The 16752-nt window shown below is 42.9% G+C and overlaps 1 protein-coding gene and 1 long non-coding RNA gene across 9 annotated transcripts; one reads left to right on the top strand and one right to left on the bottom strand.

Annotated features, from left to right (window-relative positions):
* Positions 1-5971: 5971 nt before the first annotated feature.
* On the top strand, positions 5972-16078 carry zgc:154075 (uncharacterized protein LOC556929 homolog). 8 transcript variants are annotated; one of them, XM_049017326.1, is made up of 15 exons: positions 5972-6097; positions 6634-6764; positions 7825-7964; positions 8266-8350; positions 8709-8782; positions 9860-9919; positions 10500-10607; positions 10801-10857; positions 11551-11681; positions 11927-11981; positions 12154-12246; positions 13825-13959; positions 14049-14150; positions 15259-15420; positions 15559-16078. In XM_049017326.1, the coding sequence occupies exons 3-15, from the start codon at positions 7872-7874 to the stop codon at positions 15742-15744; spliced, it is 1341 nt and encodes a 446-aa protein (XP_048873283.1). In that variant the 5' UTR covers positions 5972-6097; positions 6634-6764; positions 7825-7871; the 3' UTR covers positions 15745-16078. The 8 variants fall into 8 exon arrangements, with proteins under 8 accessions (XP_048873283.1, XP_048873280.1, XP_048873286.1 ...); XM_049017323.1 differs by having other exon boundaries at positions 6023-6160; XM_049017329.1 differs by lacking the exon at positions 6634-6764 and having other exon boundaries at positions 6025-6097.
* On the bottom strand, positions 13011-16752 carry LOC125744985 (uncharacterized). Its single transcript, XR_007398539.1, has 2 exons — positions 16626-16752; positions 13011-15431 (listed from the first exon to the last, which is right to left on the bottom strand). It is a non-coding gene; the product is annotated as an uncharacterized LOC125744985 (long non-coding RNA).

The raw sequence follows: 16752 nt of genomic DNA, 5'->3' as shown, positions 1-16752 counted from the left end.
TTCCTGAGACACGAACCTTCCTGTTTCTCTTTGGCCTTTATAAATCATTAGATAGCATTAGATGAAAAGGTCAGTGGGTGTTTTTATGTAGCTGGTAATTGTAGGTGCCAGTGGTGTCCTTGGAAGCAACTGTGTTTACTGTCTGCTTTTACAACAAATTCCGGAATCGCAACATCAACAAATGTAACATAAAACGGCATATAAATGTCAAGAGAAAAAAATAACCAGAGTTTAATAAGAAGAAGTTTTATTTCTATGAGAACATTGGAATGATTCTTTTTAAATATGCGTGCACCCTGCATCACTGGATTAATGGTCTGACCCCGCGCTTGGACCACAAACTGCAAATTTGGAACATATTCGGATTGGTCTGTGTTGGTGTTCGTGTGCCAAAAATCTGCCTCTGCTTCAAATGTCTGATCGGTCACTTAATGAGTGGAGATTTATCAACTGACACAACGGATAACATGTCAAACTATGAATCAAAAGATTCTAGGCTTATAGGCTTGACGCCTGGCTGTCTCGAGCATCCCCATTTTGGGGCTGGTGAGGGACTCGGCAGGCTAAGCCTCTGTGTTTGCGATCGGAAGGTCAGTGGCTCAAGTCCCAGCCTTAGCAGAATAGCCACATATCTGTTGGCCATTAAGCAAGGTGCTTAACCACCAGCTCCAGTGATGCTGCATGTCATTTAACCCCGCAGTGCCAGGCTTGCTCTCGCCTGTATCTTCATGATCATGCAAAGTCTCAGGACATCCTACAGGGCAGCTTGATCAACTGAGTCGAAATCGAGAAAGGCTGCAAAGACATCCTGCCAATATTTGTGTTTGCACTTGATGAGAACCCTCAGTGCCAGGATGCGGTGGATGGTAGACTTCTTAGGTGTAAAACCAGACTGCTCCAGTTGCTGGCAGGTGAGCAAGTGATCACTGTTGAGGATGACCCTAGCAATGACCTTATCTGGCACTGTTATCAGGACCGTATGTGCCCCCCTATAGTGCCACAATCCAGGCGATCGCCCTTCCCTTTCTAGATGATGACTACAAGTCCTATTTTCCAGTCAGATGGGATGACGCCTGACTCCTAAATGGAAGGCAAAGATTGCCTGCAATGCCAGGAGAAGATCCTCACCACCAGCTTGGAGAAGTTCACCCCGGATACCACAGGTCCCTGCAGCCTTCCTTACCCTCAGCTGGTTCACCACCTGTGCAATCTCAGTGAGACTGGGTGGTTCATAGCTAATTAGAGGATGACCATTTAGTTTTAAAAGTAAAAGACTTTGGTCTTCGGAGCGTGCTGGCACTGCAGAGGGGGGTGACAATTCCAGTGAGCCAATTTCACACGGTTGTGCAGTAGTTACTGCGGTCCTTTCACACCTCTGGAGACCAGGGTTCTCCTACTGGTATTATTATGGGGTGTCTTCTGGGTTCTTCAGTTTCCTCCCACAGTCCAAAAACATGCTAAGATGAACTGCCTGTAGGTGTGAGTGGTGGACCCAGCAATGGATTGGTTCCCTGTTCTGCATTCTAGCTTGACTTGGATGATTGGTTGATTTGGCGCAGGATTGGCTCCAAATCAATCACATGTAATAACAGATACTTTATTGACTTTGTTTTTTCACCCCTCCCTCAAGCTGCTCTATGTAGAGTAAGTTGTCCGCAAGGGGCTGCCACCTGTAGCCGGGGGTTGAGGGCCTTAGTTAAGGACCCGCAAACATGCTGAGGATGGGTTTGAACCAGCAACCTCGTGATTATAGGCACACGCTCATCCACGTGACCCCGCCTAGGATGGGGAGTGTGTCGTGTCAGAAAGCGCAGAATCGTCTGAGGAAGATGGTGCCGCACATCGTGCGTCTGCTCTGTGCAGACAGCTACTTCTATGTCAAAAGGCCAGCTTCACTTCTTCTCAGGTGCCGGTGAAATCGGCTTAGTTAAGTCAGCACATCCTCAGGAGCTGGTGCCCAAAAAAAATTGCTGGGTGTGGGATTGATGACTGTAATAGCTGTCGACCGGGGGGGGGGGGGGGGGGGGGGGCATTACCAAATATGACTTAGCAGCTCTGATATAAAGCCTGGATAGATGATTGAACAGCCTAAAATTTACCCTGCAGCTTCATAAAGGCTTAGAGGGCTTCATCTTCATTTTTATTTGTATAGTTCATTTTTGATAAATAATATACATTCACAGCAGAAACAGGCATACATACAATATTACTTTGTAATACATATCTCCCCTTTGAGCCCAGCTAAGCTACACAGGACTTTGCCCTCCCCAGGACTGGAGTTTGTGTAGAGTATATGTTTGTATATATATGTAAAACGTATGGGGAGCCCATAGTAATGGCTAGATAGGAATGAGAAAGGAATGAGGATTTATTAGCTTTAAAGAGAGCTTAAGAAAGCTAGGATAAGAGGCACTATGATCCATATCCTTAAATATGCAGTCATTTTTAGATTGTTTTCCCATATACCAAGCATGCATCAATGCCTACAAAATCTCCCCCTTGCCTGTATGTCACACATATGTCTGGCTTCCCAGCAGTTTAATTCCATTCTGGTAGCCATTCACTGGGATTGTCTGCTGAACTCGCTGAAGGCCACAAGAAAAAACAAATTGCTATGAATAAGGTTCGACTCGCGACTTAATTTTTTTATGCATGCAAAGGTAATTTTGAAATATTCATTTTACAGGAAAAGGTAGCGGGAGAAAATCAGGCCAAAGGTAAGCGTGCTTCAATCAATTTGCAGTGTGCAAAGACTAAGCATTTCGGCTAAGTGGTTAGCGGCTGGGCCTGCCCCAAGGCTAAATGCAAAGACAGCAACTGCTGGTAGTCGTTCCTTTGTGCGGTTTGCTTACCTCAGATCTTAACTCAGATCTATTCGAATCACTTCAGAAGCGGAAATGTGATCCATAGATGCAAATTATGCTCAGACTAATGTTGATCACGGTGCACGTTCCCACATTTTATCACACAGCTTTTATCATTACTTCTATCTTTTAAAAGTTGGCTTTACATTAGCGTAAGAAAAAGAAATGCAGTAACACTGTCAAAAAAGATATATATTTAGGGCTATCAGTAACAGAATTTATATTAGCATTTAAACAGCCAGAGCAGTAAAATAAGATTAAATACTCTACTTTGATCCAACTGTACACCATCGCACCCCATATCCAATGGGTAAATATTTTTTTTCTTATCATTTTTCTGATTTATCTTTATCTGCTTCTCTTTAGTTTATAGCAATTAAACAGACATTAAACAGAGTTTGATCATGCGTAAGTGAAATGTAGCATTATGTTACAAGATATTAATCCTCAGAATGCCAGGAAATTCACTAAAACGTAAGAACTCTAAGTGCTGCCAGCCGGGACTATCTTATCCAGTTTTTTTCATCTGTTTTGTATCAAGTGAAACCCTTTTAGCTTCAGATACGTCATTTATTAAAGATAATCTTAATGTTTTAAAGGAAAGGGGGAAAATGTGAGGCAATGTTTTGCACATACTGTTCAAGCATTGCTTTTTGTATAAAATGCACATTTTTGCTTGGAAGTCTTGTTTTTCATATATATCCCCAGTTTTACGCTAAATTATGTAAACACTTTGTTTTTTCCATAAAAATCATTTGGTGGCATTATACATGTTTGTCAATTTATATCGACCAATACTACAATGTTTTTCTGTCCTAAAATAATCATCACTAAAGCGACATTGTGAAACCCCTCTGTTTAAATCCCAGTGCTACATAAAAATTATATATTTATGTTGAATATACAAAATATTAATGTCAGTTGCAAACAATATTTTTCACCAGCACTGTGCAGAAACTTTACGAAGGGCTGGTGCCCTTTGAATCATACATTAAAGGGCCAATCGCCACCCTTAAATAGATCAGCAAAAGGGGCACGTGTTCAAGCATCCCAGTGCATGTGCCTGCTGTTCACCAGTGCTGAAGCCGTTGGGAAATAGACAGGTGGATGTATTGGTTTGTATCCTAGGAGCTCTGGACTAGGTGATTCTTAGTGGGATGCAGAAAGGAGACTTAAAATTTGGTTTTTGAATGATGCTCATCCATCCATCCATCCATCTTCCAAACCGCTCATCCTATTGGGTCGCGGGGGGGTCCGGAGCCTATCCCGGAAGCAATGGGCACGAGGCAAGGAACAACACAGGATGGGGGGCCAGCCCATCGCAGGGCACACTCACACACCATTCACTCACACCTATGAGCAATTTAGCGACTCCAATTAGCCTCAGCATGTTTTTGGACTGTGGGGGGAAACCGGAGTACCCGGAGGAAACCCCACAACGACATGGGGAGAACATGCAAACTCCACACACGTGACCCAGGCGGAGACTCGAACCCGGGTCCCAGAGGTGTGAGGCAACAGTGCTAACCACTGCACCACCATGCCGCCCCTGAATGATGCTCAATTGTGTTTTTCTTATTTTAGCCAGTCAGTTACTTATATGTAAATTCTGCTTTCCTTTCTCTTGGAAAGAAATGATCTATTATCCTATACTAGCACACCAGCTCTTTCTCAAGTGACACGATGATTTCGAACACAGACAGTTCTGTTAGTGAGCTAACTACAAAACTAGTCTACTAAAAAAAAATCACTGAACTTTCACTGAGAATTAAACAAATGATCTAACTCAAAAACTTGATAATAACTTTATTCATAATATTTATAAATGTCAATGGCGAAAGATGACATATAAAATGATAAACTGTCACTCTGAGTTGCAACGAAGAGAGTATGTCTTTGTATGTGACAGAATGAATGAATGCCACGAGCAAACACCTTCAATCACATGTGAAACTTGTCAAACGTGTACATTAATGTTACTTGTAGTTTATCCTGCCTTGTTGATATATCCCCAAAACACTGCAGAGAAGCCTGGGTTCCAAGTGCGTCCAAAATATTTGATCTGTCCAATCAACTTAGCCTAAATGAAGCACCGGAAATACGTCAATGAAGCGCATTAACCAAATAAGCTTTAATTTATTCTCCATTTAGATAAAGCGTAGAAAAATCTTCCGTGGACTTCCAGTGAAGCAGAGCGAATAGGAATTTTTATTTATGCTGGTATCAAAGGGATAATCAACGTATACGTGGTCGAAAGCAATCCCCGTATAACTATATCAGCGCGCTGTACTTCAATTAATAAGATATATTACACTTTTAGTCACAAATAAAAATTATTTACATCGATACCTTTTAAATTGTTCTGGTAATTTTATGGGGGGAAACCAAGCTTCCTGTGTAATCTTATAGCATCTGGTGCTTATTTCATTTTGAAACAAACTGCACTAAAGTAAGCAGTGTCACCAGTGATGATACATGAAAGGACACCGATACTCTTCCCTAGTGTAGGGGTGACGGGTCGTCCTTCCTACAGCGTCTAATTACACGGGATGTCTGACTGCATCACGTATAAAATAAATGGGAAAAACCAAACATAATAAACAATATTATTGTTTATACACTTGTGGGATCTTTGGCAAAAACAGGAATTCTTATTTTCCCTCCTTTACTTCTCCTGTGTATTACACAACTAGAAAGGTTTATTTCAAAACAAATTAGTTTTTTTCCCTCATAATTACGACAGTAAAGACTTGAGAGGTCTGGATAACCTAAACTGTGGAAACCCAGGTGCACGATGACTATCGACTGGACTGCTAAGGGTTAGAAGAGTGTGTGTGAATCTTATACTTATAATTTCACACTCTCAGATCATCTGGATGTTTTGTTCCTGTTCTCTGTTTGTCTTTTTATGTGAATGAAGCATATATAAATTCAAATGCTGGGAGTCGTCGCAGTCAAATTGGCTTATTTGACACTATATTTACGGTCTTTAGGAAGCAGGTCAGCAGAAATTTTATTGTACAATATGCATTTAGTAATAAAAAAACTAGACGATCACTCCTCCCCGAAACAACTTTGACAACCCGAGCGGAGTATTTGGTCTGGTCACTGTGTGCTATGCATATGGGTGCAGCAGCCAAGACAGCTTGCCTGAGACGTTAATATATACCACATAAAGAGGAACTATAGTACACCGTGCAACTGGCTGTATTAGGAAGACGTGACTAACTAAGGTGAATGGAAATGCTGAAGTTCAGATTTTCAAAATGAAAAACAACGTAAGCCGTCTGGTGCCAGTATGTATCTGTGATAACCGGCTGGACACTATTCTACATTTTATCAAATATCTTTTATCATTACTTCTGTTTTTTTAAAAGTTGGCCTTACATTAGCGTACAAAAAAGAAACGCAGAAACACTGCCAATACAAGCACATGATACTGTTATTGTATATGATTGTATATGTGGTTTATAATTTATTTAGCACCTTAAACTATAGATTCAATATAAAAATGTAATCTTATAAGGGTAAAAAACCCAATTGAATATTAATCGCATAATGTGTTAATGCTTTAGTATTTATCACTTCTTATTGGCTATATGCTGACATAACCAGGTAGACACAGATGAAAATTAAATAGCACTACAAATAAAAAAGTATTAAGTGTTATATGCTAACAAAATCGGATTAATCTCCCCTAGCATAAGCGCCATTTTCAGCCCAAAGTCTTCGGTTTTCCTTGACAAACTCTCGCGTTTCTCCTGAACAGCCTCAGGTTGCAATCTGAAGCCTGACAAGAGCGGAGACGCGAAAAGAAAAGAAGAAAAGTAATATTAAAAACAACGGAACCAGCCAAACGCCGCAGACGCTCGGAATCCTTTTATAAACACCGTTGTTTTGGTACACTTTATTTACACGTGATTGATTGTATTTCTTTGCCGAGCAGTTTAATATTGTATAATCGGGTAGTAAGACATACAGATAACCTTATTTGAAAACGGAAGAAAGAAGTCTCGCGAGAGTGTGGATGCACGTGATCTGTGCCCTGGCTCAGCGCCGTTCCGAGTTGATCAAAGTAAAGTCTTTCTGCGTCCAAATAGTTATCCAGCAAAGGCGTATTTGGAAACAGCGTATTTCATTATATTTTAACTAGACAGGTGTTTTGGCTGTGAAATGTGGCAGATTGCGTGTATATGTCGTTAGCCGGTATAGCATGTTAGCAGTATTGCTATGACAGATAACAAAATCTGAATAATTGTTAGCTTACGAGATAGTTATGTAATAAGGTGGGGAAAGGACCGTTTCAATGTTTTAAATTCTATGTTTGTATTGAAAACTTAGCTAACTACAAAATAAGAATCAACAGCCACGTTCATACACAAATGTATTATTATTAAATTGTCAAATTTTTAATTTTGTTTTTATAAACAAAAGGCTACGTCATATTTTATGACACGTGCAGACTACAAATCTAATTAAAAGAGCGGAAATTCCTATTCAAGAATCAGTTTTGCCATTTGGAAACTATTTAGTTTTCTGCTTGTATACAGTTTTCATGATATTTGTTATATGGGCTTGTTCCACACAGATGGTTCCAAATTACATTAATGTATGAAAGTCACTGAAACGTTAATGAAGTCTGTATGAATTTGCTTTAGGGTTAGTGGCTCAGTGGGTACCACTGCCTCATGCTTCCCTGGGAGGGGGTTCCTAACCCTATCCCGCTCCATTTGCTGTGGCATTTGTATGTTGTACATTTTCTCCCCATTCCAAAGGCATCCAGCAGTTAGGTGGTGTTTCCAAAATGCCGTATTGTGTGTGCTCCTGTAAGTGGCAGGCATGCCATCCCGCTTTGTGCCCTGTGCTTCCGAGAATATATTTCAGGACCCCATTGTGACGCTGCACTGGATAAATGTTTGGAAAATGGTTGTACTTACGATCCCCTACTACTCCCGCACAGCTGCCGCGCTTAAAGGCTCCATCTGTTTCCCATCACTGACTTCTGATATGTCAACACAAGTTAAGGTCATCGTGGTTGGTGCAGGGAGCCGTGGGCAAACTTACTCAGAATTTGCTCTGCTGCATCCACGTCGCGTGAAGGTATGGCTAAGTTTGTTTGGCTTCGTTTGTTTACGCTAGGTTTGCTAGGCATAAAGAATGACTCAAATCAGACCAGAACTAGACCTTATACAGTCATGATGCAGGATCACTGCATAAACTGCTGTGGTATGTAAATGGGAATTTTTCAGTGGGATTTTTGGACTTTGCATATTTGAGAATTGCGTCATGAATGTGTCATATTGTTAGTTTCATTAGATTGAGTTACTCAGAGTAAAGCCCTGAGTCACACATTTAAGTTACTTCTGATTATTGAAATGCCTATGAAAATCTGTTCTGCCAGGTGGTTGGTGTGGCAGATCCAAATGCGTTTGCTTGTAAGAAACTGCAGGAACTGCACGGCATTGCTGACGAACATGTGTTTGACGGTAAGGAGTCAGTGGCGTCATTCATTTTGTACCACTTTTGTGTTCTGAAGTGATTTCTCTTTCCCTCTTCAAATCCCCCTTAAAATCTATCTATCTATCTATCTATCTATCTATCTATCTATCTATCTATCTATCTATCTATCTATCTATCTATCTATCTGTCTGTCTGTCTGTCTGTCTGTCTGTCTGTCTGTCTGTCTGTCTGTCTGTCTGTCTGTCTGTCTGTCTGTCTGTCTGTCATCTAAAAATGTGATTTTAATGTCTTTTATTTACATGTGTTCTTCTTCCTTTATAAAGCACTCTGAATCACTTTGCGTCTGAATTGTGCTATATAAATGAACTTGCCTTGCCTCACCAGACTGGCACGGTGTTGCGCAGAGGGAGAAGTTTGCTGATGCAGTGTTTATCTGCACGCCGGACCGGCTCCACAAGGTAAACTCCGGAGAACGGCATTCTCGTTGACTCAGTGGCTCATTGGGTAGCACTGTTGCCTTACGCTTCCAGGGGCTCTGAATGTGTGGAGATTGCATCTTCTCCCCGTGTTTCCTCGGTGTCCATCCTGCTTTGTCCTCTGCTCCCTGGAACAGTCTCCAAGTTCACCACAATTGAATATGCATGGATGATGCATTTTGTCTTGGGGGGGGGGGGTCCATTAGATGCCGCCTAGACTTCGACTTCAATAATAGTGTAGCATTTACTATAGTTTCAAGGATTCAGAAGCCATGTTTCAGGCATAAACGTTGTATAGAGTTATCATGGGGCATCATGATTCTCATTGTTTCCGCCTGTTGAAAAGTTGAGGTATGAAAGACCTCGGTTTACAACACCAGTCATCAACTGTTGGGCAAATATATTGAGTTATAATCATTAATTTTGACTGAATGCATGAAATGCATAGCAGAGGCCGTGTAATTATGGTGTCTGAGTGTGGATCCACCCTTTCGAAAGGCTTTCATGGCTCTCAAGGCCGTCAGCACAAATGCATTACTGGGGGATTCCCTGGATCATGGTGCCACTTTATGGGTGTGTTCCTACCCTCACCTATGGTCATGAGCTGTGGGTAATGACCGAAAGAATGAGATCGCGGATACAGGCGGCCGAAATGAAGTTTCTCTGCAGGGAGTCTCGGCTCTCCCTTAGAGATAGGGTGAGAAGTTTGGATATCTGGGAGAGTCTCAGAGTAGAACCACTGTTTCTCCACGCTGAAAGGAGCCAGTTGAGGTGGTTTGGACACCCGGCGCAGATGCCTCCTGGGTGGTTACCTGGAAAGGTTTTCTGTGCATGGAGCATGCCCTGGGGCAGACCCAGGACGCGCTGGAGGGATTATATCTCTTGGTTGACCTGGGAACGCCTTGGCATCCCCTCTGAAGAGCTGGTAGAGGTAGCTGGGGAGAGGAAGGTCTGGGTATTTCTCCTGAAGTTGCAACCCCTGTGACCCGAACCCTGGCTAAGCAGATGGTAATGGATGTATGGATGGACTTTTTGAGTTTGTGTAATTCTGTTCTGCAGGAGCCAGCAGTGGAACTAGCAAGACAAGGTTACCACATCCTGCTGGAGAAACCCATGGCTGTGAGTGCCGGGTCTCTGCCCCCAAATCCGTGGTGGATTCCATGCTCTGTTCTCTTAAACCAGTGCTTCCCCATGCGCTCTTCTGGGAGCCGCAGGCAGTCCACAAGCAAAAATGTGGATTGTTTGGCAGGGAGCTGGGAGGGAGCAAAAACGTGGACCGTCTGTGGGTCCCCAAGGACCGGATTGGGAAACACTATCTTAAAGTATTACCGTCCAATGACGAGTTACAAGCAGTAAACACCTAATCTAGAGCAAATGTCACGGAGGGGAGGTCTGGCAGGTAATTAATGATGTGACAAGTGGAAACTAGTCGTGGGCTATTTCAGATTAGAACAAAGAAAAAAATATTTTCTTAACAGTACAGAAACCATTAAGACAGGATGAATCGCTCATTCTTTGTAATTTATCTTCTTTTCTTTGAGTATTTTGAGTGACGTTTCAGTGGGTAAATACCCGCTCACTTTGCCCTTCTTGGCTTTTTCTGCATAGATATGCACAGTTCGTATGCTACGTGGTTTCCCTTTTCTCTGTATGTCTTTGTGTGTGCGTCATGCATCTTTGTATTGACGTTCTGCTTTAGGTCACCTCCAGGGACTGCAGTGAGATTGTAGCTGCCTGCATTGAGAACCATGTAATGCTCATTGTGTGCCATGTACTCCGTTATGATCCTACGATTCACAAGATAAAAGTTAGTATCTTGCACACGCTGCCTCTTTAAAAGAGTTCTGGTTGGAACATTCTTTAAGGTTCCATTTCAGGTGCTTGGTGTGTTCTCAGAGCAAAGCACAAGTTTGTTGTTTTATACATTAGATCAAGCACATATGTTAAGATCTCCATATTTGTGGTTAATGCCGTCCACACTGGAAAATGCACTTTTTCAGGAGCTTATCGACAGTGGTGCCATTGGGGATCTGGTCCACATTCAGCATTTAGAACCGGTAGGTCAGAATCAACTTTTTTTAAGATTTGAAAATGTGTGGTTCAGCTGTCATTGGAAGGTTGGCGGTTCAAATCCCAGGGTCGGCAGAGTGATTTTATGGTAACTGCTCTTCAGGGTTGGGGGAGAGGAGTCTGGAGATACAGGTGCAAGGCAGGGAATAACCCAGCATGGGGTACTAATCCATTGTAGGACACACTCACACGGTCATATCTGTAAGCAATTTGGTACGTCTAATAAACCTCAGCATGTTTTTGAGGGAAAGCAGAGTTTCCTCGGGAAACCCCATGATGACACACGGAGAACATGTCAACTCCACACGTGGAGCCACGGCAGACACTCAAAACACACAAGTGTGAGGCAACTGTGCAAACCATGCTGCCTCTGAAGAGAAAATGAAAAACCCTTTAATAGTATTTCGCCATGCAGTGAGAGATGGTAGTTAGCCTGAGTGGTAACTCTTAGTACAGGGGAGGGGCATAAAGCCTAGGGCTCGCCTCTTCTGGAGCTTCCTTTTGTTTTTACTCAAATTGCTTTGCCATCTTATGCCTATGAATGGCTTCTATGAAAAGCTTTCAGAAGCATTTAGAAAAAAAACCAGCCCATTCAATATATGCTGTGGTACAGAGGCTTGCCTTAAGGCCTTCGCGTGGTTGTCCCTTTGTCACTATTGGCTCTTTCTGTCACCACGCAGGTTGGATTCTACCATTTTGCCCACTCCTTTGTTAGAGGGAAGTGGCGGAACGAAGCCAAAAGCTCCTTCGCCCTTCTGGCAAAGTCCTGCCATGATATCGACCTCATCCACCACTGGGCTGGCGGCCGCAGGTACGGTCTGCTGCTGTGCTGCTCCTGCAGTATCATGTGCCCCCCCACCCCCCTCCCCAGTAGTACAGAGCCCAGCTACCTTAACGATTACTTAGCAGCTGAGTATCTCCAGGAAAAGCAGAAGCTAAACAGAACTCTCCTGTTGACATTGCTGTAGACCATGGGTTGAAACATAGTCCAGAATGCTGAGCACTGGTGATTTGAATGCTTGTGCAAGTTGCATGTTAATGAGCCTGTCTTCTAAGGTGTGTCAAGGTGTCATCGTTTGGATCTCTCTGCCACTTCACCAAAGACAATAAGGTTCGTACACCGTGATACACAGTACAAGACCTACAGCCTGTTTTACACTGAAACTTATATATTCTTGGCAGAGCTTGTCCTCTTCTCCTTTTAAGCACAGAAATCTATCCTAGCATCGCTGGTTTTTGAGATGTTCACGTTTCAGTTTGTCTTTTTTGTCTTGATATTCTAGCCTTCTGGAGCTGGTGACCGCTGTTTGGACTGTCCTGTTGAAGCATCCTGTCCGTATTCTGCGTGCAAGATTTATCTGGATAGAGTTAAAAAGGTTGCTTTTTGTCTACCTCATTTGTCTGTTTATGCAGCCGCAGACAAAATAACAGTGGTTTCAATGTTGCAATTTGTTAAAGTTAGTCATTACTCTATCTTCAACTTCTTTATAAAAAGTATGATACACATTCCTAACTTTTTAGTCAATGATCAAGCTAACAGCACAGACAGCTAAACAGGTACTGAGAGAACAGTGGGACTGCACAGGGAAGGAGACTGGGCTGCCTCGGGATAGTAGGTATCATATACGGCCAAAAAGATGTGGACACCAACTGGTCCAACGTCGTGACAAATTTTGAACAAAAAGGGCTCAAAAGAGCTTAGTTAATGGATGGCCCCTGGGTAAGACACACTGGGTAAGTACATTGGGTAAGGCAGATTGAGTAAGTAACGTTGGGTAAGGTACGTTGGGTAAGGCAGATTGAGTAAGTAACGTTGGGTAAGGTACGTTGGGTAAGGCAGATTGAGTAAGTAACGTTGGGTTAGGTACATTGGGTAAGGTACGTTGGGTAAGGCAGATTGAGTAAGTAACGTTGGGTTAGGTACATTGGATTAGGCACATTGGGTAAGGCAAGTTGAGTAAGGTACATTGGGTAAGGCACATTTGCTAAGTTCTACAACTCATTATCTGACCTGTGTCCTTTGTTGACTTTTTGACTTACTTATGGGATTACTTTTTTATTTTGCACAATATTGCAAATTTTTAGAAAATGTGCACTTTTACCTGACAGTTCCTATTGACCAAAGCATACATTGTAGCTATCAATTTCGTGAATGGTTTTACTCCGGTGTCCTGTAGAATTGCCAGGAAAATACAAGAGAGAGCCATCTTCCAGCTGCCTATACGATACACGGTTGTGGTGAGGATCAGCTGATCCTGAAAACTGGGTATCTGAGTGTATAGATATTCGCATTCGTAGATTTTTTTCGGTTTTAGGTTTTAGGATGAACGAGGTAATGTGGAAACGCACGTGATCATGATTTGAAGATTGCAGCTGTAGAAACATGAAGCTTGCGTGAATAGACCACAGCTGGCCTAGTTGGGAACATTAGAAAACTGTCAGTTCAAATTCCCAGATACCTCCCTGGACACCTACAATAACACTGAATATCTGGTACAGGTGTGTTGGGAGTTGAGAGGGAGCAAAAATGTAGACTGTCTGGGGGATCGTGAGGACTGGACTGGTTTAAATACACGAACTCGTGGCCATAGGTGGAAATTAGCGGGAGAACATTTCAAGCTGGGTTTAAGGAAGCACTTCTTTACACAGCGTGTAGTCAGAGTATGGAATAGCCTTCCTGATAATGTAGTGCAAGCTGAATCCTTGGGTTCCTTTAAATCAGAGCTAGATAAGATTTTAACAACTCTGAGCTATTAGTTTAGTTCTCCCCAAGCGAGCTTGATGGGCCGAATGGCCTCCTCTTGTATAGTTCTTATGTTCTTAAACACTGCTTCAGGGGGACTGGCTGTCATATCCTGCTGAAAGTTAAATGTAAGCAGGTGTGACATTCCAGGCTGGGTTATATGCTCTAGTCGAAGCGGTACGCGAATGTAATAGCGTCAGTCTTCTGGCAGGGGCACGTCCGCTGGCCGGTCTCGGTGCTGTGCCCTAGCTCAGTTCCCGACATCGAGACTGTGACGGAAGCTCTGCGTCAGGGTCCTTACGGCCGCTGCGTCTACAGCTGCGACAACGACGTCTGCACCAACCAGGTGAGGAAGGCCCTGGGTGAAACCGGTAATACCGTCGTTTTCTGTGACGGCACCCGGCGAAGCATTAACCTTTTTCCCCCCATAACCAGGTTGTGAACATGGAGTTTGATGGAGGTCTCACTGCTGCCTTCACCATGGTGGCTTTCACAGAGGAGGTCTGCAGGCGCAAGACCACCATCCACGGGAGCAAGGTAGTCCCCTCCCCCGACTACCACCTGTCACTGTACTGCAAATTCCACGTTGTTCATGGAAATTTATTATTATTTCTTAATGTTTGTTATTTAATGTTTTGTCTCTTTATACTTGCATCCCCTGTTTCTCAGTTTTGTAACTTGGCAACATAGCATTTCACTGCACAGTATACTAAGTATCACTGTATGTGTGACAAAACTTTGATTGATTGGTTAGTTGATTTATTGAATGAGTGATTTATTGGTTGATCGAGTGATTGCTTGGAGTGAAGTGCCAGCATTAATAGGCTCGTTCTAATGTAGCATAAGTGCAAACCGGGAAACAGGTTACAGGCAGCAGTTAGTGACCAGTGTCTGGGTATTGGAGAGAAACCCAGTTTTGGTGTGATTCCAGCAAGAGCTGCCATCGAAATGGGGAATACATCAAGCACTGCTGATGTCAGGCCAGAGTCATGACAGGATTTCCAGTTCTTGCTCAGTTCCATTTTACCACTAGAATTTACGGCTCGGTGTTAATGAATAAGCTGCAGTCTCCAGCAGAGTTTACAGTGAAAACAGTTTTTTTGGGGGGAGGGGGTGAAGTCATTATGGGGGGAGTGCCCTTGGCACTTAGCGGTAGGCAGGTAGATATCCAGGTAGTAAAATTATGGGTTTGAACCACCCTCAGAATATAGAGGGGTCTCGGCTTAAAACGTCCATCTATATTCTATAACTGCTTATTCAGTACGTGGTTACATTGGGACTGTTGCTTACCACAGGAGACACAGGGCATGAGGTTTGGATGGGATATCAGGTCACCGCTGCCCATGAACTCACACATTACGGTTAGCTTGCAGACACCGCTTCACTTATGTAAAATTTTCTGGAAGAGGAAAACTTGTATTAACATAACATGCAACACGCCCTCCACACAGAGAGCCTCAGGTAGTATTTTGGACCACAGAACTGGAGGCGGGAGGCTTCAGAGCTAACCACTAAACCATCATGATCAGTCTGAGTTCAGGTCACCTGAAGAGCCTGCTTAGCTCCGGTCCTCTGTGGAGATGCTGGGCTTGTATCTTCTCTATCTCCTTGTGGGATAACCAGTCTGGTATGTCTTTCATTTCAGGGTGAGCTGTCCTATGATGGTTATAGGCTCTCGGTGTTTGACTTCCTCACGCAGACGAGGACAGAGCATACGGTAGACATACAAGTGCTTGGAAACTTCTCCTCACAGGGTCACGACGTGGCCGACTACTGCCTGGTGGACACCTTTGTCTCTGCTGTGGCGGTGAGGAGCCCCTGTGAATTTTAAATGAACAAATACCATTAATTATCTTAAGAATCAGATCAAATTGAAGAGTCCAGCCTTGGTGTGTAATTCAGTGTAATTCACTGCTGTTTGTGGGTTTTCCGGCATGTACGAAAGAACAATGATTCATCCCTGATCCGGTCGGGACCCGAGGAGACCCTGGCGAGTCACAGGCTGGTGTTTGAGGCGGAGCAGTCTCGGCGGGAGAACCGGGTGATATTCTGTGGAATGGACCAGGAAGTACAAGGACCAAAGCAGGAAGTGGTGAAACAACCACATTCCCAAAGCCCTGCAAATGCTTAGGGGGAGGGCTGGAAAAATACTTTGGGCCTTTGATTGGCCTACATAGAATAGCATAACTACTGTTAGAAGCCGTGCTTCACTTCAAAAATAGAAGTACTAATTCCAATTCTAGAAGCTTTTGACTTGCAATTAAGATGAGCATCGCTAACTTTTAGCAACTGTAAATTAAGCAATGCTTCATTCTAATCATTTTAGAGTTTCTACAGTATTGTCTGTAATACTAAACTGTCCAGTTACTGTGAAGAGAAATTAATATTGTACTGTGACTTTTTTAAATTACGTTTTTATTTCTAATTAGGACATTGTGGGAGTACTATATAATTGAAGAGTTTTATGAGTCGAGTCTATTTGTGTGTTTTGTCTACCTCCTCTGTCCATTATTAGAACTGCATCCTCCACCTCCTGGATGACACCATGGAATGGGCGATTTAAAAAACTATTTCAGGACGTCATCAGAGGCCAAGGGGATGTAAAGTCCTGTCACTCTCCCTCCTCTAGTTGTGGTACCACGTGGAAAAAGAACACCTAGACCACAACTGAATTTCTGATACCATGAATTTGCATTCTAACTAGTTAAAACTGAATTTGTAATTCAAGTTCAAATGATTTGCTGTAATAAACAAGCAGTCATATGGCTGAGAAATTGTGTTAGCAAAAAGTTAAAAAACCAACATGCTATTTAATGAGTTACAATACACCTGAGCTTGCTAATTGCTATTACACTTGTGAAAAGAATGAGCTAATGTTTTCTCTGCTGAACAAACACAACTCTCTTGCTTCCAAGTATGCAGTATGAATGTGTAGCATACAGTGTGTGTGTACTGATTAAGGGTAAATGTCCTCATTCCATATAAAAAATGAAAAGATTCAGGTAGACTCACCTTATCATTGGGTGTAAAGTAAAGAGAGACTGGTTACATCCGTTTTTTGATGGCTCCCTTGCCCCTTCGCCCTGGTCTAAGGTTCTCATAGCTGTCGAGGGAAGTAGCATGGACAAAAAGTGGTATT

This window comes from Brienomyrus brachyistius, chromosome 6, assembly GCF_023856365.1.
Source record: "Brienomyrus brachyistius isolate T26 chromosome 6, BBRACH_0.4, whole genome shotgun sequence".
NCBI lineage: Eukaryota > Metazoa > Chordata > Actinopteri > Osteoglossiformes > Mormyridae > Brienomyrus > Brienomyrus brachyistius.
This window is presented reverse-complemented; position numbering and strand designations above follow the sequence as displayed.

What these genes read in the sequence shown, in the direction of transcription:
- zgc:154075 (XM_049017320.1), top strand. Translation starts at nt 7,704, where the DNA reads ATGCCATCCCGCTTTGTGCCCTGTGCTTCCGAGAATATATTTCAGGAC. An exon ending in ACGACGTCTGCACCAACCAG is followed by an intron (nt 13,960 to 14,048) that starts GTGAGGAAGGCC and finishes CCCCATAACCAG; the next exon opens with GTTGTGAACATGGAGTTTGA. An exon ending in CCTTTGTCTCTGCTGTGGCG is followed by an intron (nt 15,421 to 15,558) that starts GTGAGGAGCCCC and finishes CATGTACGAAAG; the next exon opens with AACAATGATTCATCCCTGAT.